General features: G+C 41.4%; 1 protein-coding gene across 2 annotated transcripts in view; it reads left to right on the top strand.

Moving 5' to 3' along the window:
- LOC137323022 (sestrin-3-like) overlaps positions 1-22,983 on the top strand; it is a 95,674-nt gene that overhangs the window by 61,351 nt on the left and 11,340 nt on the right. For both annotated transcript variants that reach the window (XM_067986366.1, XM_067986367.1), the window contains exons 3-6: positions 985-1,185; positions 4,419-4,601; positions 6,710-6,946; positions 10,698-10,845. In XM_067986366.1, the coding sequence (XP_067842467.1) occupies positions 985-1,185; positions 4,419-4,601; positions 6,710-6,946; positions 10,698-10,845 (769 nt within the window). The remainder of the gene's footprint in view (positions 1-984; positions 1,186-4,418; positions 4,602-6,709; positions 6,947-10,697; positions 10,846-22,983) is intronic.

Here is a 22,983-nt window from a genome sequence, read left to right as displayed (position 1 = left end):
GATTTTGAGATTTTAATGCATACATGTAAGTCATCAGTAAGCTGAGCTCACTGGACCTTGCATGCTTTAGAAGCTATATTTTTAGTGAAATAATAGCTCCAAACATAAGTTTTAAAATGATAAAACATTGAAAATTTCTTAATACACATTGTATATGCAAAAAAACTTGAATGTTTATCTGCTGTATCTCATACCCCTCCTTGTCCCCTTTAATATCTCCACTCTCCATGTTCAACGAACATTTAATTTTCCTGCTAACTGAAGCTTTGAATGAACCAGCTTTGAGTACTTCAAGTACAATTGCTAATATTTTAGCCTGGATGTTAGAATTTGCATTTTGGAAGGCAATTGTTACAGCAAAATGTTCAAGTTTTAGCTACATGGTACAACTAAAAAATGTTCATTATTGAATATAATTGGGGAGACTTTTTTGTTGGGCGTATAATTCTGATCAATTACAGTAAAACTGGCCAAGGAAATGTGAACAAATTGGTAATTGATCTTGGTCTACAGGTAAATTTGAAGAAATGCTTCAGTTACCTTTGTCGCTGTTGATGCAGCATGTTTCTCAAATGGGTTTGGTAGGGGTAGAGAGAGTTCATAACTTCTTTCTCCTTCCTGACAAAATAAAAATCTCTCTTCAGGTAATGATTTAGTACAATTAATGAATAAAACAGAATTTTGTTCCCAATCTGCTTTGTAAATGCTTGCTGTCCCAAATATCAACTTTTTTTTTTGAAGAAAAATTTGATAGGTTTTTAGTAAATGTTGACTCTTCCCATCCCCCAAAAGCAGGTGCTGTTTATTTTTAATTGAACACTTTTTTTGTGGTTCTTGTGCTTTATTGGTATTTTTGGTGAAAATGCAATGTTCTTTTCATGACCAGTGATTTTAGAGTACTACATTTTTAACTTTATAATAAATTGTTTATCAAAGGAAATATCTGCTTCCTTATGATTTTGCTATTATTGCCTTCCTGTATAGATTGCCCAAGATAATCCTGTAGATGGACATACCAACTTGCTATTTCTGGAAGAATACTCCACCACAGGTCGCCTTGACAACACCACGCAAATCATGGGTTTACACCCTCAATACCTAGAGTCTTTTCTCCGGACCCAGTATTACATACTGCGAATGGACGGACCACTCCCCTTTGAGTACAGGCATTACTTGGCAATAATGGTAAATCAAACTAAATGGAATGCAAAGTTTTTAATCATACCTACGAGCATACGAATTAAGAGCAGGAGTAGGCCATTTGGCCCCTCAAGCCTGCTCTGCCATTTGATAAGATCATGGCTGATCTGATTGTGACCTCAACCCTAATTTCCCGTCTACCTACTATAACCTTTGACTCCCTTGTTAATCAGGAATCTAGCTAACTCAGCCTTAAAAATATTCAATGACCCTGCCTCCACCACTCTCTGGGAAAGGGAGTTCCACAGACTCACGACCCTCAGAGAAAAAATTTCTCCTCATCTCTGTCTTAAATGGGAGATCCCTTATTTTGAAACTGTGTCCCCTAGTTCTAGTCTCTCCCACAAGGGGAAACATCCTTTCAGCATCTACCCCTTCAAGTCCCCTCAGGATCTTGTATGTTTCAATAAGATCACCCCTCATTCTTCTAAACTCCAATGTATACAGGCCCAACTTGTCCAATCTTTCCTCATAAGGTAACCTCCTCATCCCAGGAACCAGTCACGTGAACCTTCTCTGAACCGCCTCCAAAGCAATTATGTCCTTTCTTAATAAGACCACCAAAACTGCACACAGTATTCTAGATGTGGTCTCACCAATGCCCTAAAGAACTGTAGCAAAACATCTTTATTTTTATATTGCATTCCCCTTGCAATAAATGACAACATTCCATTTTCCTCCCTAATCACTTGCTGTACCTGCATACTAACTTTTTGTGATTCATGTACAAAGACACCCAGATCCTTCTGTACCTCAGAGTTCTGCAATCTCTCTGCATTTAAATAATATACTGCTTTTCTATTCCTCCTGCCAAAGTGGACAAGTTCACATTTTCCCACATTATACTCCCATCTGCCAAATTTTTGCCCACTCACTTAACCTATCTATATCCCTTTGCAGTCTCCTTATGTCCTCTTCGCAGCTTACTTCCATACCTACCTTTGTGTCATCAGCAAATTTAGCAACTATACATTTGGTCTCTTCATCCAAGTCATTGATATAGATTGTAAATAGTTGAGGCCCCAGCACTGATCCCTGTGGCACTCCACTCGTTACATCTTGCCAACCTGAAAATGACCCATTTATGCCTACTCTCTGTTTTCTGCTAGCTAACCAATCCTTTATCCATGCTAATATATTACCCCCTACACATGAACTCTTATTTTGTGTAGTAACCTCTGATGTGGCACCTTGTCAAATGCCTTCTGGAAATCCAAGTACACCGCATCCACAGGATCCCCTTTATCCACGTTCCTTGTGGATAAAGGGGATCCTGTGGATGTGGTGTACCTCAAAGTTTAATTTTTGCAGGCGGTTAGTCAAATAATTACACAAAGCAAATTGTAAAATGCAATTGTTTTATTGATCATGATTTTACATATCTCTTAATTTCATGCGTGTACATTGCCATATAACAAACATTTTCAGATTTCAACACTTTTAAAAATTTTCCCAGGTGTCAACCTTACTTCAGTGGTAGCACACTCACCTCTGAGTCAGAAGGTTGAGTTCAAGTCCCACTCCAGAGACTTGAGCACATAATCTAGGCTGACGCTTCATTGCAGTACTGAGGGAGTGCTGCACTGTCAGAGGTGTCATCTTTTGGATGAGGTATCAAACAGAGGACCCGTCTGCCCCCTCAGGTAGACGTAAAAGATCCCATGACGCTATTTCAAGAGGAGCGGGGAGTTCTCCCTGGTGTCCTGGCCAATATTTATCCCTCAACCACCATCACTAAAACAGATTATCTGGTTATTATCTCATTGCTGTTTGTGGGATATTGCTGTGCGCAAAATGCTTTTCCTACATTTCAACAGTAACTACACTTCAAAAGTACCTCATTCGCTATAAAGCACTTTAGGACATCCTGAGGTCGTAACAGGCGCTATATAAATGCGAGTTCGTTCTTCTTTCTTTATGTGGGCATTTTTAGCAAGATTTTATTTGCAACCCATATTTAGAAATGGCAGTCGACAAGCAAGTCATTATGTATGTTACACACAGTCAACACTACAAGGAAACATGAACCTCTAAGGCTGTGCTCACTTTCAAAATAAAAATTAATGAAAATGATGGTTCAGGTCAGAACTGCCTGTAGGTAATCTTTGGACACTAGATTACTACATTATATCCGTGTTTTCTCCTGGTGCTTAGGCTGTTATTAAATAAGTAATCACTTTTTTTATATAGTTCATGATGCATCTTCATTACATTTACTCCATTTTATCAAGTGAAACATATTTGGTTGCATTATAGTTTCACTGTTAATCAATTGGGGCAGGGGGTGATAAGGATCTGGCCCACCATGTACAAGCATCTGCTAGCTGAGATTTTTACTTTACCAGCTATTACTCTGTGAAACCCACTGGCATTTGATGAGCGAATGCAGTAATTGCTATGTCCAGAGTTGTTCAATAATGCATTTTATATGTAAAACAAATAGTTTTAAAGGAAAAACTTAAAAGTGCAAAATTGATTTTATAGTTAAGGATGAAGGAGGGTTGTGACAGTCATTCACTTGCTGCAAAATCCTAGATGGCAATCCACTTCTTTTATTAAGGTTTTAATCCAAATAGCAGCTGTAAAATTTGAAAAATCTAAGACAGTTCTTTTCTATGACAAGTATTCCTTTAATATCTGTTAGGAAAATAAAGTGCACCATTTTATTGTTTTTTGAGGCATCTTGAAGACTTTGCCATTTCAGGCCTCCTACCCTTTTAAAGCCTCTCTGTTGTCAGCCATAGAGTTTCTTTTTATGGCGTCCGGCTGCTGCAAAGTTGTAGTCCCAGTTGAAATGAATGGAGCTGATCTAAGTCACGGACAGATCCTTCCTTTTGTGACGTTGAACAAAAAGCTCTCCAAACTTTTCTACCACTTAGTTGCTCTCCATTTTGAGGACAAAGTACACAAAGGTGTGTGACTATGATGGACTTTGCATCACTTTATTTGATCTCTGAAGCAAGTCATTCTTCTGCATTAATTGCTGCCATTACATAAAGGGAATCTCAAAAAGCAGTAGAAATTAAGACCTGCATCTACTGTAATCTAATGGTGAACTCAAGGTGTACAGTTATATAGATTTTAGCACACTGCTTCACAGAAACAGTTCTGAACATGTTCAAAATCTACAATGCTCTTGTCTTCCTCCGTATTTTCAGCATGGATAGTACTGCTGCTGACGATATACCCTTGTGCTTTTTGTGACCTTTTCTAACTAGGCTGCTGCCAGACACCAGTGTTCCTATCTGGTAAACACTCATATAAATGAGTTCTTGCAGGTGGGTGGAGATGGGGAGTGGCTAAATGGCTTGGCGTACATCCCGCAGAAACTGAAAAATCTCAACGAAGTCAACAAAATCCTAGCGCACAGGCCCTGGCTGATCACAAAGGAACACATTAAGGTAAACCTTGCACAGACTTTGTACTTTTGAATAATTGATTATAGACTCTTAATAGACTTCTATAATCTTAACATTGTTTGTTCTCTAACTATGTCTGCACTGAAAGAAAAAATAATTTGGTTTTTCAGAAATAAATTCAGAAAATGCTGGATGTGCAAGTTGATCAACACCTTGAAAAAAAGTTAGCATTTATGATGCCCTATCACGTTAACTTATCCTCCTCTCATATGCTCAACACCTATTGTGCATTTCCAGTAATTTCTGTTTTTATTTCAGATTTCTAGTATTCATGGTTATCTGCAAACTTTGAAATTACACCCTCTGTACCCAAGTCCAAGTCATTAATGTACATCAAAAAGAGCAGTGGTGCTAATACCGACCCCTGAGGAACACCATTGTATACTTTCCTCCAGTCTGAAAAACAACGATTCGCCACCACTCTCTGCTTTCTGTCCCTTAGCCAATTTTGTATCCATACTGCCACTGTCCCTTTAATCCCATGGGCTATAATTTGGCTATAATTTTGCTAACAAGTGTATTATGTGGTACTTTATCAAATGCCTTTTGAAAGTCCATATACACAATATCAACCGCACTACCCTCATCAGCCCTCCCCGTTACTTCCTCAAAGAACTCAAACAAGTTAGTCAAACACGATTTTCCTTTAACAAATTCATATTGACTTTTATTTATTAGCCCATACTTTTCCAAGTGCCAATTTATTTTGTTCAGGATTATTGTCTAAGTTTCCCCACCACTGACGTTAGGCTGACTGGCCTGTAATTGCTGGGTTTATCCCTCTTCCCTTTTGCAATCCTCCAGTCCTCTGGCACCATCTCCTTATCTAAGGAGGATTAGAAGAATGTGGCCAGAGCCTCTGCAATTTCCACCCCTACATCCCTCAGTAAGCTAGGATGCATCCCATCTGGACCAGGTGACTTTTCTACTTCGAGTAAAGTCTTGATTTTCTGTGTACAACACCTCGATCAGTTAATAACATTTTTAAAAACCGTGCATCTATACACGCTTCCATTATGAATTCCTGTCTCCACATTATAACACAAACTTCCTATGTAAATCTGTCTTGCTGTAGTGACACCTTTCTGCCCATGGTGGTGCTGCAGCACCTCAATGTTGCATCTCCCATCTCCTCTGCCTATACTGCGGAGAAACTTCTGCTCCAATCAAATCTAGATCTCCGCATTCCAAATTGCCATAAGTTTTGCAATTTAACTATAAATAATAAAAATCCATGTATTATAAAAACAAGGACATAATATATGATTTTAAAATGGGGTCTAAATTATGCCTCTGTGCCCTGATCCAATTATTCCCTGATCTCTAATCCCGCTTCACCGGACGATCGGTATATAATTTTCATGTAATCCATAGCATAGGCTCTTAAAACCAAATTTAATTCTTCTGCCAACTTCTATGGCGAGGTCACTTGTAAATATTAGTTTGCTACGAAAGCTCCCAGAATGCATTTCTAACAGTTGGTAACTTAGTTCATTTGGGTAGTGATCAGGAGCAGGAACCTTGACTGACTTCCCATGGTCCCCCTCCCCCTTCCTCTTTAGCAAGAGATTGTTGAGGCCAACTCTAGGGCGCTCATTATCATCCCAGCTGAGATTATCTAATCCAGCACAGACCAGATTTGAACCTGGACCACCCAAATCTGTGTCATTCAGTTACAGACCAAGTAGTCCATTCTCCCACTGAGCCATGTCTTCACATTTTTAAAGATTTATAATTTTTCAGAGTTTCTGTAACAATTTTGTATTGGATGTGTATTTTTGACTGCTTCTGCCTGTATATTGACCAAAATCTGTGACCTGTGGATTTGTGGATGAAACACTTTTCATTAACTAGTAATGTTTCAATAAATTGAAATATTTCATCTACATGCCATTATTACTATTTTGTGTTTATGAAGTACCGTAAACGTTGTCTAACTTAGTGATCAGCTGCAGCATTGGGGCCCACAAGTGTTAATTTGACCAGTCTTATGAAAGAAAAGTAGGTGCATTGCAGAAATTGTTCACTTGAGTACCCAAAGAAATAGGAAGCATTGTCTTAATGTTCCTATTTTGTGTTTTCATTTTTAGAAATTGCTTAAAACCGGGGAGAACAGCTGGTCCCTAGCTGAGTTGGTACATGCCATGGTCCTGTTGGCACATTATCATGCCTTGGCAAGCTTTGTCTTTGGAAGTGGCATTAATCCAGAGATTGACCAAGATAGCAGTCACAGCTTCAGAGCACCAGCCGTCAGCAACTTCTGTGTGTGCAATGGCATCAATGAGAGCAACATGGAAGATGTCATATTTATGTACAGCAGTCCTGGGGTCAGTACAGGCAAACAAGGATTCTAATTAATTTTATTCTGCAAAATGAGATGTTTAAATTGGCTAATGAGACTATATTCATTACCTCAGTTTTTAACAACATTTTTATCTTTGGAGTAATAAGGATTCCTCTTTAATGAAAGGATCATTTGACTGCATGGAGAAATGTTAATTTAACCTTGTACTTAAAACAGATGACTAGGTGTTTCCAGAATATGCAACCCAGGAATTGTACTAGTTTTTATTTCTGCTGCTGGGAAAGCCTAATATGCAAAACCACCTGCACAGTAAATTTGAGTGTTCAGTTCCTTGGCCCAGAAAATACTGGGACCCCTTGGATGCCTTTTATCTACCTCATTCCTGCTTGAGCCTCTGTCCTTCTCACCATCTAAGATGTTATCACAGGTCTCAATATATTTCCATTTTGTTACTGATTTGAGTCTCTGCACTAATTTCCTCTCCCAAATAGAGAGAATAAATGTTAAATATGAAGTAGAAACAGAGAAATAAGATGGAAAATTAACTCAATTCTAAATAACAAGACTGAAAAAAGAGTTTAATATGTTTATAAGATTGCTCTAGACCAAGAGTGGTGAGATCATAAATTTGTATATGGCAATAGTTCAGCCACAGTTGAAGTACTATGTGCACTTTTGGACACCCCCTTCTCATTATCAGAAGACGCTTGAAATTCTGGTACTATTTCTACTGGAGCAGAGAAGGCTAAGATGAGTTTTATTAGAGGATTTTAAAATTATGAAGGCTTTCGAAGGGTGAATATAAAGTCTATTTTCTCTGGTTGGGGATCAGTGACTAGAAGTTATCAATTTAAAATTGAGCAAAGAAGGAAGTTAGGAGAAATTTCTTTATAGAAATTGTAAGAAAGCATTCTATCCTCCAATAAAGAATAATCGAGGCAGAAATCATTAGCCACCTTTTTTTTAAAAAAAAATTTAAAATTAATTTTCACTTTGTTTTCTTCTGGTAAACCAAAGTATATTTTCAAAATCCGAAAGAGGGGCCCAGGAACGAAAAATTCCAGCTGTTTGAGCGAGAACAGCAAGAGTCTCACACTCAGCAATGTGGAACTGAAAACTAAAACTTTGGTACTGACAAACTTATTGACCAATCAAGATTTTATTTTTCTTGCTGCAATATTTGGTTTCTGATTTTAATTTCCCTCATATTATCCAATCGAAATCAGCTTTCATAACTTGTTCAACAAATTGCCTTTTGGTTTCAGGAGGGACAAAAGCCTTAAAAGACATGAATCAGACTTGTCTTGACATTACAGGCCAGTGGCCGTTTGATGGTTTTATAAATGTTTTTAGATTAACTACTAAAATAGTCCTTTAGATTAACTACTGACAATTCATTTTTACTGAGTTTTAACATATTGGGCTAAATTGACATTTCTTTACATAATCTCAAAAAAAAAAGTAACTGTTGTTTCGGATCCATGTGATTTCAGCCTCAATACAGTACTTCCAGAAACCCTTGTAAACAGTAAGCTATAGGGGTAAAGTTCCTGACGTTGCTCATTTTAAAAAGTATATATTGTATTGCCAAAGTAATAAGGAACTGTTGATGTAACCAGGAGACACTATACTAGTGAAGAGATGGCACTCATGTTTCATGATATAATGAAGAAAACTCTTCAGAAGGAAAGTGAGTTGAATATATTTTGACCTCGTGTCCCAGTGAGTGGGCCAAGGATTTCTTGACTAGATATTTTCTGATCACCTAACTTGCATGGAGGTTAACAACTTTTTATGGAATTAGAGAGGCAAGTTTGTCATGGCAAAGAATTTCTACCAATCAGTCTGTATAATATTTACAACATTTGGTAAACCCTACCAATACCTTGTGGCCCCATGAATTTTACTGAGGTTAATAAGTAGTCTAACCTATTAGTTCAGTGTACCCAGCCTCATCTTTGCTTCTTGGGTGTCTTAATTAGCTGTCAAAGTAGCAGGCATTAAGCCCTTGAGAGCCGAGGATATAAATATAACTATCTTCAGACTCAATGTTTTTAATCACGTAGAATGTATTCTGGTTCCTACCCTTCTCTCCCAAGTATGGAATTCTCTTCCTCATTGGCCCCCCTGTTGAAATGTGCATACTCTTATTCCAAAGGAACTTCCTGCTGCTGCTTGTAGTTTAGGGCCTCTTTGGGGGACATGATTCAATTTCTAAGCTAGAGCCTTCATCTGTAGCTAGATGGTCACTGATCAGCTGCATTAAACATCATGGTCTTTTCAGAAGTGATGAAAACCCTTGAGTGGTAGAAATGAGAGAGCAATCTTTTTGGAAGTATATATCGGAATCATACTTTACGATAAGTTTTCAGGGCTTGGGAGGTCACGTTGCAGGTACAGTAGCCTACAGGCACAATCGTTGGACCTTTGACTAGTATTGCATGCTTTTTCTTCTATTTTCACTCTGAAGCTGAAAGGAAGGTAGACTAGTAAGGATCAGACCAGAGTTATATACAAAGCATGATATCAAGGAAGGAAAACTCAGACTTTTTCCTCTGGTAATGAATATGTGCATGATCCTTTGGGTTGTGGATGTGTTTTTGTTTCAGGAGGAATTTAAAAAAAAAACTAGTATCCGTAATGGTGGCCATGAAATTGCCGTATTGTGGTAAAAACCCATCTGGTTCACAAATGTCTTTTAGGGAAGGAAACATGCTGTCCTTACCTGGTCTGGCCTATATGTGACTCCAGACCCACAACAATGTGGTTGATTCTTAATCACCCTCTGAAATGGCCTAGCAAGCCACTCAGTTGTACAATCTCGTTACAGAAAGTCACAATAAGAATAAAACTGGACGGACCACCTGACGTAGGACCACTAGGCACCGGACACGACAAAGGCAAACGAAGCCCAGTTGACCCTGTAAAGTCCTCCTCACTAACATCTGGGGACTTGTACCAAAATTGGGAGAGCTGTCCCACAGGCTAGTCAAGCAACAGCCTGACATAGCCATACTCACCGAATCATACCTTTCAACCAACATCCCCATCCACCACCCTAAACATTCACTCTCTTCACCACCGGTGCACCGTAGCTGCATTGTTTACTGTCTACAGGATGCACTGCAGCAACTCGCCAAGGCTTCTTCGACAGCAACTCCCAAACCCGTAACCTCTACCACCTAGAAGGACAAGGGCAATGGGCACATGGGAACACCACCACTTGCACGTTCCCCTCCAAGTCACACACCATCCCCACTTGGAAATATATCGCCGTTCCTTCATTGTCGCTGGGTCAAAATCCTGGAACTCTCTACCTAACAGCACTGTGGGAGAACCTTCACCACACGGACTGCAGTGGTTCAAGAAGGCGGCTCACCACCACCTCCTCAAGGGCAATTAGGGATGGGCAATAAATGCAGGCGTTGCCAGCGACGCCCACATCCCGTGAACGAATAATATAAAAAATATAATAATTTCAAAAAAATCTCCTCTAGCAAGTCAGTATTTATCATCCACTTGTTTCAAGGCAGTGTTTCTAAAGGTTATTCCCTCGTTATCTTTATGCATTGTTCCTTTTACAATGTTGCATAAACATTTATAACACTCCATACAGTTGATATCACAAGAATTTAATTCTGCAGGTTCTGATTGAGCAAAACTCTGTTAATGGCTAAAGTAATTTAAGCGTTTGGTATCTTAATCTTGTCCAGAATGCTGTTGCCCTGTTATCTATAAGAGCGCTAAAATATGACCTGTTTATGATGTTGTAGACTTCAGACTCTGTCAGTGAGTTGGAAGCTCTTATGGAGAGAATGAAGAGACTTCAGGAGGAGAAGGAAGAGGAAGAAGCGTCACAAGAAGAGATGGCAACACGTTTTGAAAAAGAGAAAAAAGAAAGCCTTTTGGTAGCCACGGGAGGTAATTCAAATTTTATTTGCAATCTCATGTTCCATTTTTAGAAGACGGTTTGCAATTCAGCCGCAACGATCTTGCCACTATTGATCAAGGCTATATTTTTTCAGAGTAAGACAAATGACTTCACAGCAGAAGACACAAAAAACATACCAAAAATAGTGGGGAACAAAGGGTCTAATGGGAGTGAGGAACTTAAAGTAATTAATATTAGTACTGGAGAAATTAATGGGACTAAAAGCCAACAAATCCCCTGGACCTGATGGCCTACATCCTAGGGTTCTAAAAGAGGTGGCTGCAGAGATAGTGGAAGCATTGGTTGTGATCTTCCAAAATTTCCTAGATTCTAGAACGGTCCCAGTGGATTGGAAGGTAGCAAATGTAACGCTGCTATTCAAGAAAGGAGGGAGAGGGAAAACAGGGAGCTACAGGCCAGTTAGCCTGACATCAGTAGTCAAGAAAAATGCTGGAATCTATTATTAAGGACATGGTAACGGGGCAGTTAGAAAATCATAATATGATTAGGCAGAGTCAACACGGCTTTATGAAAGGGAAATAGTGTTTGATAAATCTTTTTAGTTTGTTTGAGGATGTAACTAGCAGGGTAGATAAAGTGGAATCAGTGGATGTAGTATATTTGGATTTTCAAAAGGCATTCGATACGGTGCCACACAAAAGGTTGTTATACAAGATAAGGGCTCATGGGGTTGGGGGTAATGTATTAGCATGGATAGAGGATTGGTTAATGGGCAGAAAACAGAATAGGAATAAACGGGTCATTTTCGGGTTGGCAGGCTGTAACTAGTGGGGTGCCGCAAGGATCAGTGCTTGGGCCTTAACTATTTACAATCTATATTAGTGACTTAGATGAAGGGACCAAAAGTAATGTATCCAGTTTGCTGATGATACAAAGCTAGGTGGGAGTGTAAGCTGTGAGGAGGATGCAGAGGCTGCAAAGGGATATAGATAGGTTAAGTGAGTGAGCAAGAAGGTGGCATTTGGAGTATAATGTGGGAAAATGTGAGATTATTCACTTTGGTAGGAAGAATAGAAAAACAGAACATTCTTCAAAAGGTGAGACTAAGAAATGTTTGTATTGAGAAGGATTTAGGTGCATTGTTCACAAAACACAAAGTTAACTTGCAGGTACAGCAAGCAATTAGGAAGGCAAATGGTATGTTTGCCTTTATAGCAAAGGGTTTGGAGTACAAGAGCAAGGAAGTCTTGCTGCAATTGTACAGGGCTTTAGTGAGACCACACCTGGAGTACTGTGTACAGTTTTGATCTCCTTACCTAAGGAAGGATATACTCGTCTTGGAGGCGATGCAACAAAGGTTCACTAGATTGATTCCTATGAGGAGAGATTGAGTAGAATGGGCCTATACTCTCTGATGTTTAGAAGAATGAGAGTTGATCTCATTGAATCATATAAGATTCTGAGAGGGTTTGACAGGGTAGATGCTGAGAGACTGTTTCCCCTGACTGGTGAGTCTAGAACTAGGGGGCATAGTCTCAGGATAAGGGATTGGCCATTTAGGACTCAGATGAGGAGGAATTTCTTCACTCGGAGGGCTGTGAATCTTTGGAATTCTCTACCCCAGAGGGCTGTGGATGCTGTTGAGTATATTCAAGGCCGAGATCGATAGATTTTTGGATTCTGAGGGAATCAAGGGATATGGGGATAGGGCGGGAATGTGGAGTTGAGGTAGAAGATTAGCCATGATCTTATTGAATGGTGGAGCAGGCTCGAGGGGCCGTATGGCCTACTCCTGCTTCTATTTCTTACGCTCTTATAAAACTGTTGTACACAGTCCCATCTTGCATCTCCCGCTAGTCAATCTGACTTTGATCCCCAAAAGTAGTTTATATCCAGCTACTGGGTCAACTGCTTGTCATTACATGATAGGAACCTACCAATTAGTCTTAACTACAATTTTAATGGGGAATTAAAATTTTATACAGACTGTGGAGATTTCATTTTATTTAAGAACATAAGAAATAAGAGCAAGAATAGGCCATATGGCCCCTTGAGCCTGCTCCGCCATTCACTAAGATCATGGCTGATCTTCTACTTCAACTGCACGTTCCTACCGTATCCTCATATCCAAAAATCTATCGATCTCAGCCTTGAATATATTCAACGACTGAGCATCCACAGCCCTCTGTGGTAGAGAATTCCAAAGATTCACAACCCCCTGGGTGAAGAAACTTCTCCATCTCTGTCCTAACTGGTCGACCTCTTATTATGATTGCAAATTGTACACATTGCAGCCCTGATTCATCATGATGCCATTTTGCCTTTTTAAAAGAGTGGCTTTGTCTTGTAATTGTGTAATTATGCCGTGCTGCATTGTCAGAGGTGCCGTCTCTTTGGATGCGATGCGAGGAGGACGTAAAGGGATATAGACCGGTTAAGCAATTGAGCAAGAAGCTGGCAGATGGAGTATAATGTGAGGAAATGTGAAGTTATCCACTTTAGTGGGAAGAATAGAAAAGCAGAATATTTATTAAAAGGTGAGACTAGTAAATGTTGGTATTCAGAGGGGCTTGGGTGTCCTTGTACACATCACAAAGTTAACATGCAATTAGGAAAGCAACTGGCATATTGGCCTATATTGCAAGGGGGTTGGAGTATGAGTAAGGAAGTCTTGCTGCAATTATATAGGGCTTTGAGACCACAACTGGAGTGCTGTGTACAGTTTTGGTTTCCTAGCCTGAGGAAGGATATACTTGCCTTGGAGGCAATGCAACAAAGGTTCACTAGATTGATCACTGGGATGAGAGGGTTGTCCTATGGAGTTTAGAAGAATGAGAGGTGAACTCATTGAAACATATAAAATTCTTAGACGGCTTGACAGGGTAGATGCCGAGAGGCTGTTTCCCCTGGCTGGAGAGTCCAGAACTAGAGGGTATAGTCTCAGGATAAGGAGTCGGCCATGTAAGACTGAGATGAGGAAAAAATTCTTCACTGAGAGTTGTGAATCTTTTGAATTCTCTACCCCAGAGGGCAGTCGTTGAGTATATTCAAGATGGAGATCGATATTTTTGGAATTAAAGCCAGCGGGGTTCCACTTGAAGGTATTTATTTTGCTTGTTCAGGTCATTAACTGACCTGATTAAGGGATTATGTGAGGAGGGGTGGGATTTTATAGCAAACTGGGACTGTTTCCCACACTGGGGGAAACACTCCCAGTTCAAATGGACCTGTTGCAGCCATCAGCCTGTGGCAGCTGCAAAGGTCCATTTGACAGGTGGGGGGGGCGGGGGGGGAGACCCTCACTCATTGCAGGAGGCCACTCTGTCACTTGGGACAAAGTTTGGCCTCCACCACCCTCCTCCTGACAATCAAAGTCACCAACTTGCACACTTAACCTGGGGTCCAGAGACATGTACCTGCGTTGCGGACCCCCTCAGATGTACATCTCTCGGATGGGGGCCGCCGTAGCTGCAGTCATGACCTCCTCGGAGTGCGAACAGCATCACCAGCCTCGCCGTCCACCTCTGACACGTGGAGCTCCACAACAGAGTGCTGTGACACATCCACCTGTACAGCAGGAGGGAGGGCAACCGCAGAGAGAGATGCGTCGCAGAGGGCACTACCCTCGCCACAGGGTCCACAGACCAAGGCTCAGCTTCCTGGACCTCTCTGAGCAGCAGTGCACACGGAGGCTCAGAGTCACTCGACATGTAGTCGTGGACATCTGCAGCCTCCTTCATGCCAAGCTGCTCCTGGCTGGCCCAAGCACCATCTTCTTACCTGTCGCTGTCAAAGTCACCACTGCCCTCAACAACTTCTCCTCCGCATCCTTCCAGGGTGCCACCGGGGACATCGCCAACGTCTCTCAGCCGTCTGCACAAAAGAGCCCTGCAAATACACCTACACCCACTCTGCAGTGACACAATGGCTGGCATCAGTTGTGGGTCTTCATATTGATCCTCAGGAAAGGGCATTATTGCACAAACCAGACAAGTTTCACAAAGACATGGCAGTAGTGGTGCCAATATAATATGTAATGTGAGTTGGTCAGAAATTCAATATAAGTAACAACCATGACAAACCCTCAAACACCCTTGTGCATCCCCTTCATGCTTACGACACGTTTGCCTTACGCTGCCTACTGCACATATGTGATGCATGCCCTGTGGCTGCAGCACAGGTAGTGGCAGGTTGAGTGAGGCTGACTGTGAAAGAGATGCACGAGAGGGTATGAGATAGAGCCATGAGATTGTATGAGGATTGGGTTGAGTGGTAGTGGCGGGATGAGTACTGGCGAGGTGAGTAAGTGCAGGTACGATGAGGATGAGGTTTATCATTACCAACAAGCCAGGGGATCAACCCTGGTTCAATGAGGAGTGTAGAAGAGCATGCCAGGAGCAGCACCAGGCGTACCTAAAAATGAGGTGCCAACCTGGTGAAGCTACAACTCAGGACTACATGCATGCTAAACAGCGGAAGCAACATGCTATAGACAGAGCTAAGCGATTCCACAACCAACGGATCAGATCAAAGCTCTGCAGTCCTGCCACATCCAGTCGTGAATGGTGGTGGACAATTAAACAACTAACTGGAGGAGGAGGCTCTGCAAACATCCCCATTCTCAATGATGGCGGAGTCCAGCATGTGAGTGCAAAAGACAAGGCTGAAGCGTTTGCAACCATCTTCAGCCAGAAGTGCCGAGTGGATAATCCATCTCAGCCTCCTCCCGATATCCCCACCATCACGGAAGCCAGTCTTCGGCCAATTCGATTCACTCCACGTGATATCAAGAAACGGCTGAGTGCACTGGATACAGCAAAGGCTATGGGCCCTGACAACATCCCAGCTGTAGTGCTGAAGACTTGTGCTCCAGAACTAGCTGCGCCTCTAGCCAAGCTGTTCCAGTACAGCTACAACACTGGCATCCACCCGACAATGTGGAAAATTGCCCAGGTATGTCCTGTCCACAAAAAGCAGGACAAATCCAATCCGGCCAATTACCGCCCCATCAGTCTACTCTCAATCATCAGCAAAGTGATGGAAGGTGTCGTCGACAGTGCTATCAAGCGGCACTTACTCACCAATAACCTGCTCACCGATGCTCAGTTTGGGTTCCGCCAGGACCACTCGGCTCCAGACCTCATTACAGCCTTGGTCCAAACATGGACAAAAGAGCTGAATTCCAGAGGTGAGGTGAGAGTGACTGCCCTTGACATCAAGGCAGCATTTGACCGAGTGTGGCACCAAGGAGCCCTAGTAAAATTGAAGTCAATGGGAATCAGGGGGAAAACTCTCCAGTGGCTGGAGTCATACTTAGCACAAAGGAAGATGGTAGTGGTTGTTGGAGGCCAATCATCTCAGCCCCAGGGCATTGCTGCAGGAGTTCCTCAGGGCAGTGTCCTAGGCCCAACCATCTTCAGCTGCTTCATCAATGACCTTCCCTCCATCATAAGGTCAGAAATGGGGATGTTCGCTGATGACTGCACAGTGTTCAGTTCCATTCGCAACCCCTCAGATAATGAAGCAGTCCGAGCCTGCATGCAGCAAGACCTGGACAACATCCAGGCTTGGGCTGATAAGTGGCAAGTAACATTCGCGCCAGATAAGTGCCAGGCAATGACCATCTCCAACAAGAGAGAGTCTAACCACCTCCCCTTGACATTCAACGGCATTACCATCGCCGAATCCCCCACCATCAACATCCTGGGGGTCACCATTGACCAGAAACTTAACTGGACCAGCCATATAAATACTGTGGCTACGAGAGCAGGTCAGAGGCTGGGTATTCTGCGGCGAGTGACTCACCTCCTGACTCCCCAAAGCCTTTCCACCATCTACAAGGCACAAGTCAGGAGTGTGATGGAATACTCTCCACTTGCCTGGATGAGTGCAGCTCCAACAACACTCAAGAAACTCGACACCATCCAAGATAAAGCAGCCCGCTTGATTGGCACCCCATCCACCACCCTAAACATTCACTCCCTTCACCACCGGCGCACTGTGGCTGCAGTGTGCACCATCCACAGGATGCACTGCAGCAACTCGCCAAGGCTTCTTCGACAGCACCTCCCAAACCCGCGACCTCTACCACCTAGAAGGACAAGGGCAGCAGGCACATGGGAACAACACCACCTGCACGTTCCCCTCCAAGTCACACACCATCCCGACTTGGAAATATATCGCCGTTCCTTCATTGTCGCTGGGTCAAAATCCTGGAACTCCCTTCCTAACAGCACTGTGGGAGAACAGTCATCACACGGACTGCAGCGGTTCAAGAAGGCGGCTCACCACCACCTTCTCGAGGGCAATTAGGGATGGGCAATAAATGCAGGCCTTGCCAGCGACGCCCACATCCCGTGAACAAATAAAAAAAAAAAAAGGTTTGAGTGGGTGTGAGGGGTGATGTGACAGAGTAGTGTTGGCAGTGCAGAAGAAGGCGGGGGGTGGGGGCAGTGATGTGGCAGATGGAGTGTAGGGGAATGAGTAAGTGTACTCACTTTGGCTGACCTACTGAGGTCAATGGAGCGCCTCCTGCATTGTATGCAGATAGGCGATATGTTGGTGGTTCAGGTGACCTCTGCCACCTCGAGCCAGGCCTTCCTGGTGGCAGAGGCAGGCCGCTTCCTCCCGCCCGCCGGGGGGATGATCTCTGTCCTCCCCCTCCTCCTCACCCCATGTATTGATACCTGGAGTGAGGCATCATTAAAGTGGGAGCAGCCTTCCCCCTGGTCTGCTCCATGCTGTAATTTTTTCTATTTGTTGCAGCATCTGTCAGTGGAGGACTGCCCCTTTAAATAGAGCTCCTCCAGCTGACAGATCTTACTGCGCATGTGCAGCCCGCCCGACGCGCAGATCAGCAGTGGGGAACCCGGAAGACAAGGTAAGTGGATCCAATTGGGCTGTGATCGTGCGGGTGGCTGACTAATATCACCGGGCGCGTTACCCATGCGCCCAATAGCCCCCCCCGCCGCGAACCCGCAGCCCTGCTAACATCGAGCCCTAAGGGTATCAAGGGATATGGGAATAGGGCAGGGAAAGTGGAGTTGAGGTCAAAGATCAGCCATGATCTTATTGAATGGCAGCGCAGGCTCGAGGGGCTGTATGGCCTTCTCCTGCTCCTATTTCTTATGTGCATAAACTGATAGTCATTTTAATCTGTTGAACTGATGTCTGCCTAAAACATCATGTGGCACTTTTTTGAAAAAGAACAGGAAGTTCTCTTGGCCTACATTCATCCCTCAGCAACACCACCAGATTAACTGGTCATTTTTCTCATTGCTGTTGTGAGACGTTGCTGTGAGACATTGCCGTGCGCAAATTGGCTTCTGTGTTTGCCTAGGAAATTGTTACTACACTTCACAGTTAATGAATTATTTTTGAAGCAGTTTGGGACATCTCGAGAATGTGAAAGACGCCATATAAATGCAAGTTTATCTTCCTTCCTTCAAAAAAGCTGGCCTCCATTCAAAGGAAATGATGGGAATATCTGAGCAGCGGCTCTAGGATGTCTTGTTCACTAATTTTAACGTTTATTTTTCATATGGCAGTGAGTGAGAACTCCATGGGGACAGGCTCTGCTCCTTCTGAGACTTTAGTTAAAATATTCTGAACATAGTTTGGTTTGGGACATATTTTGAAGAATCCTCTAATTTATTTTTATATAATTGTTTGTTTATCTGCTGTTTACGTTGCTTCTGTAATCCTGTTTCCTGTAATATCTGATTTGTAGTTTTGACCTGAATTGTACAGCCATAATGGTGTGGTATTTTTCTGCCTATCATAAGAGATCAGAAGTGTGCAGTGGGATTCCCATCCACCTTCTGGTGCATAATCCAATAGTTCAAGGGCATACTTTTAACCCTGAGGCACCCTACACCTGTTCACCATCAGCTTTAGTTTCAGCTCCTAAGTAATGTGATTCGCCAGTAAAGACTACAGTCTGTTGTAAGCACACATAGAGAGTTGGGAGAGGGCCCAAACTGCAACCAAGGTATATAACCTATGTTAATTGTATTATAACAAATATGACATCTGTGGTTGTTAAAGGATACAAAATGGCAGCAAAGACTAAATTAAAAAGACAAGCACATTTTACTGAATTAGGACTGTTTATTTTACTGAAGCAAAAATTGATTTTTATGATATAAAATCGACACTACCGAACTCAGAAGAGTGGACATCTACATGGACTACAATTTCAAAGAAAGTGAAAACGGTCTTCCAAAATTCCAGGAGCACCACAAGATTGTTGGAAGCATAAAGAATTCAAATGGTTGACAGTAAAAACAAAAGTGGAATAAAATGAGCAACTGTCCAAAATACACCACAAACATGAAGTGGTACAACAGTCACTTGGCTTGAACATGTAAACAGCTGCAGTTATTTATAAGTATTTCTGGTAAGTTTTTTTTTACAATTTCTGCATACTGTGTATGTAGTTTGAAAGTATTCATAATTACTGTAGCTTATTAATAGTTATATAAAGTCATTGATTATAGTGAACAAAACTTTGTGCCTTTCTGTCGCCTACAGCTCTACTGTAAACTTATTCTGGTGTGTTTAGTCATTAGTCATTAATGCCACAATATCCTCTTATTTTCACAGATGAGTTATTTTCATCACCATTGCTGTGTCCATTTCTGAGGTGGTGACTATGATGAAGCACAGAAGAACATATCTTTGGACAAAGAACTATTTTTAACTGTCAAGTGCATGCCATTGAGTGAGAGTCCACATTGATGTAGAGCATTGGGAAGAGCCTTCACCAGAGCCTCTGAAGAGCTTTTTTGAACTTAGAAGTAGATGGAGAGTGGACTCATAGGTGCATTGAATCCCTGAGTTACTGGAACAGAAGAATAGTAATAGTGGGGAATTCTGTAGTCGGGGTATAGACAGCCTTTTTTTGCAGTCCTGACCAGGAGTCCCAAATGTTATGTTGACTCCATGGTGTCAGGTTGAAGAACATTACAGAATATGTGGGAAAACTTGTGGAAAGGGTGGGAGAGCAGCAAAATGTCATATCTAATTTTTAAAAAAATAAATGAGCAAACCAGGAAAAAGAATAAGGTCAACATTCCAAAGAATTGGAGTTAGAATTGAGTGGGATGTATGTGAAATGCACATCATTCAAAACAAATAAAGGACATTAAAGCCATAGAGTTCGTACAACATAGATTACCAGGATGATGGCAGGGATAGGAAACTATAGTTATGAGAGACTTGAGATACTGGGACCATTTCCACTGGAGCAGAGATGACTAAGAGGAAATTTAATGTTCAAATTATAGAGATTTGATGAGATTAAAAAAAAAAGTCTCCTCACCTTCCCTCTGGTCCTTTTTGTTAATTAACTTAAATCTGTGTCATCTGTTTACCAACCCTCCCGCCAGTGGAAACAGAGGGGTTAGGAGAAATGTCTTCATGCAGAGGGTTGTTGGAGCTTGGAGTGCTTTGCCATAGGGAATGGTTATGGCAGAGCCCATTGCATCTTTTAAGGGGAAAATTAGATGAATATATGAAGCAGAGGAAGAACCAAGGGCAGTGGAATTAGTTTTGGATTGCTCTAGCAAAAAACCAGCACAGACACAATGCACCCATGGGCCCATCTCCTGTGTGGCGAACTTCAATGATTCTGTGGTTCTATATTGTACGAGCTAGAAGATCTGCAACAACAAACTGCCAACGTGTCCAAAATGAGAAAACAATCTAGGCCTTTCAGTACTCCCTGTGAATATTGCATTCTGAATTTTTTTTAATCTCTGGATTTTTTTTGGTTCAATATGCAGTGTTTTCACTTGCTCAGATACCTAGGTAAATTAGCAGTGCATCCAAGATGAAACAGAGAGCCCTCTTCCCTTTAATTCGGCTTACTGATTTTTTTTTCACATGCTCTCATATGGTCATCTTTGACTTTGGAAGATGGCAAAATAACTTTACACTAGACTGTGACTTGGACTTCAGCTGTCAAACAGATTAATTAAACAGTAAAGAAACAGTAGCAGTGATTCAACATAGATTGTACAGAAGTTATTAAACTTAACTATCTTCTCAATAAAGTAGAAAATAACAAATGGTTGTTACTGCAGTACTAAATTATGTATTCTTACATGACAGTTCTTTTCCTTTTTTTCCCACTGTTCACAAAGTTCATCTGGCCTGACTCATTCTCCAAAGGCTTCACATTGACACTCCAATTTGAATCAGTCAGGCTGACAGAAATCTTTGAGCAAATAATTGTAGACCAAGCCAATTTAAGTAAACTTCAAAAGAGAAGCCATTGCATTCAAACTAATCCCACAAGATGTGTGTACTTGAACTGAATGGTGTGCCCCTCCCTCAGACTGCTGGCTAAGACAAAACAACAAATTGTTGCAACTGTTGTGAGTGAAGTTGGTTTTTAATTCTTTTTGTATTGTGACAATTAAATAAACCAATACAATACTAAATTTCAAACAAAACTTAATTTTTGACATACTAACAACTGACCAGCAACATGTCCAAAAAAAACCACTACTGTCCCCAGTAACTACTGGAAAGGGTAATATGCCTCTTCAGGTTATTGAAACACCCAGATGTACACTGACCTGGTAACGTTGTTTAATGTAGGCAGTTGGTGGAGCACATTGACTGAACAGCTAATCTCCTCACCATATAACAAAACCGCAGTCATCCTCCACATTGCTTCAAGATTTTCTTTCATGTTATCTGAAGGCCTTTGTGCAGGGATTCTGGCACTTGTATCCAGTTCTACCATATCTGACATGGCCTCCAGTTCAGAGCGCTGCATTGTAGAGAATCTTTTCAGTGCCAGATCCCCCTGAAATTGGCAGACAATTTTGCACAAGTCTGTAAATAGAAGGGGACATATTATCCTGTGTTTTTTCTCCAATGTCTCTAATATGGCATAAATGATTCCAGTAGTAGTCTGATTGCTGAAATATTGAAAATATTCCATACAAGTACTCTAGATTTTTAAAAGTTACATCTTTATTTCCAGTTTTCGCTTAAGGTTCTAATGAAGATAACTATGCTGATGTGTAAATTGGTTTTACAGTACAAGTTGATGTTTCATTTACCGAAATCTTTAGTTGAAGTAAGACATTTTTCTCACTTCCGTTTCCAGTGTCTCTTTTCCCCTCCATGCTAGTCTTTCAAACCCAGTTCATATGTTGATTGATGGGGGTAGATTTTCAACTTGCCACCAGGGTGTAAAACTAGTGTTGCTGATCAGCTGTCTGTTATAGAAATCACTGGAGAAGAAAATCGGACAGTTTTTATAATGGGTGGATGATCTGCAGCACCAGTCGCAAGTTGAAAATCTACCCCATGGTCTTTAGTATTGACTGCTCACTCTTCTGTAATAGTTTTTGGAATGTTCAGACATATGTTCTCTTTATCTGATGGGTCCTGCTGTCCATGTGGAGGGAATCTTGACATATACAAGTTACAACAGAAAAATAGTTTCTTCCACTTTAATATTGCACTGGCACCTTTGTTTGTCTGTGTAAACGACCCAAGCTTTGGGTATAAAGATATATGCCAGATGAGGAGATGATCACGTTCCTACATTCAGAGCAGAGGTAATTTCTTCGATTTGTGAAGGATGAGATTTGGGAACAATGAAAATGGATTTCTTGCTTAAAACACTTAAAGCAAAAGATGCTGTTTCGATCATAATTGCCAAATATATATATTTGCAAAATGCACTAATACAGTTGGATGCTACATATTAAACTGATCAATTAACTGAATTAGCTGGACTCCCTTCATATGTTGTATGTATCACTTCTGTACAGTATATATAAAGACTTGTCTCTTTTCCTGCCAAATGAACAGACTCTGGTCAGTTATCTGAATTATTCAGTTATCCAAGCACTGATATTTCCCCAGTTAAATAAAAAGCATCTGATATGCAAAGATGGTATTGCATATGCAGTGTGTACCAAAGTGGGAGAAATTAATCAGCATTTCTGCATGATGCATTCTAGACATCAATACAGTATCATTTTAGTTAACAATTTGGAAAAAGGTTATTTACTTCAGCCCTTGGGCATAGAACAATGCCTGGTTTGAGTGTGACTTATTTGATTCAAACCAGATAGAGGTGTGAGGTGTTGGTTACCTTGTTCACCATGTCTAAATAGTGTGAGGTTGTAATAAGGCAAATA

Source organism: Heptranchias perlo, chromosome 6 (assembly GCF_035084215.1).
Source record: "Heptranchias perlo isolate sHepPer1 chromosome 6, sHepPer1.hap1, whole genome shotgun sequence".
Lineage (NCBI taxonomy): Eukaryota > Metazoa > Chordata > Chondrichthyes > Hexanchiformes > Hexanchidae > Heptranchias > Heptranchias perlo.
Note: the sequence above shows the minus strand (reverse complement) of the source record. Positions and strands in the feature narration are given on the sequence as shown.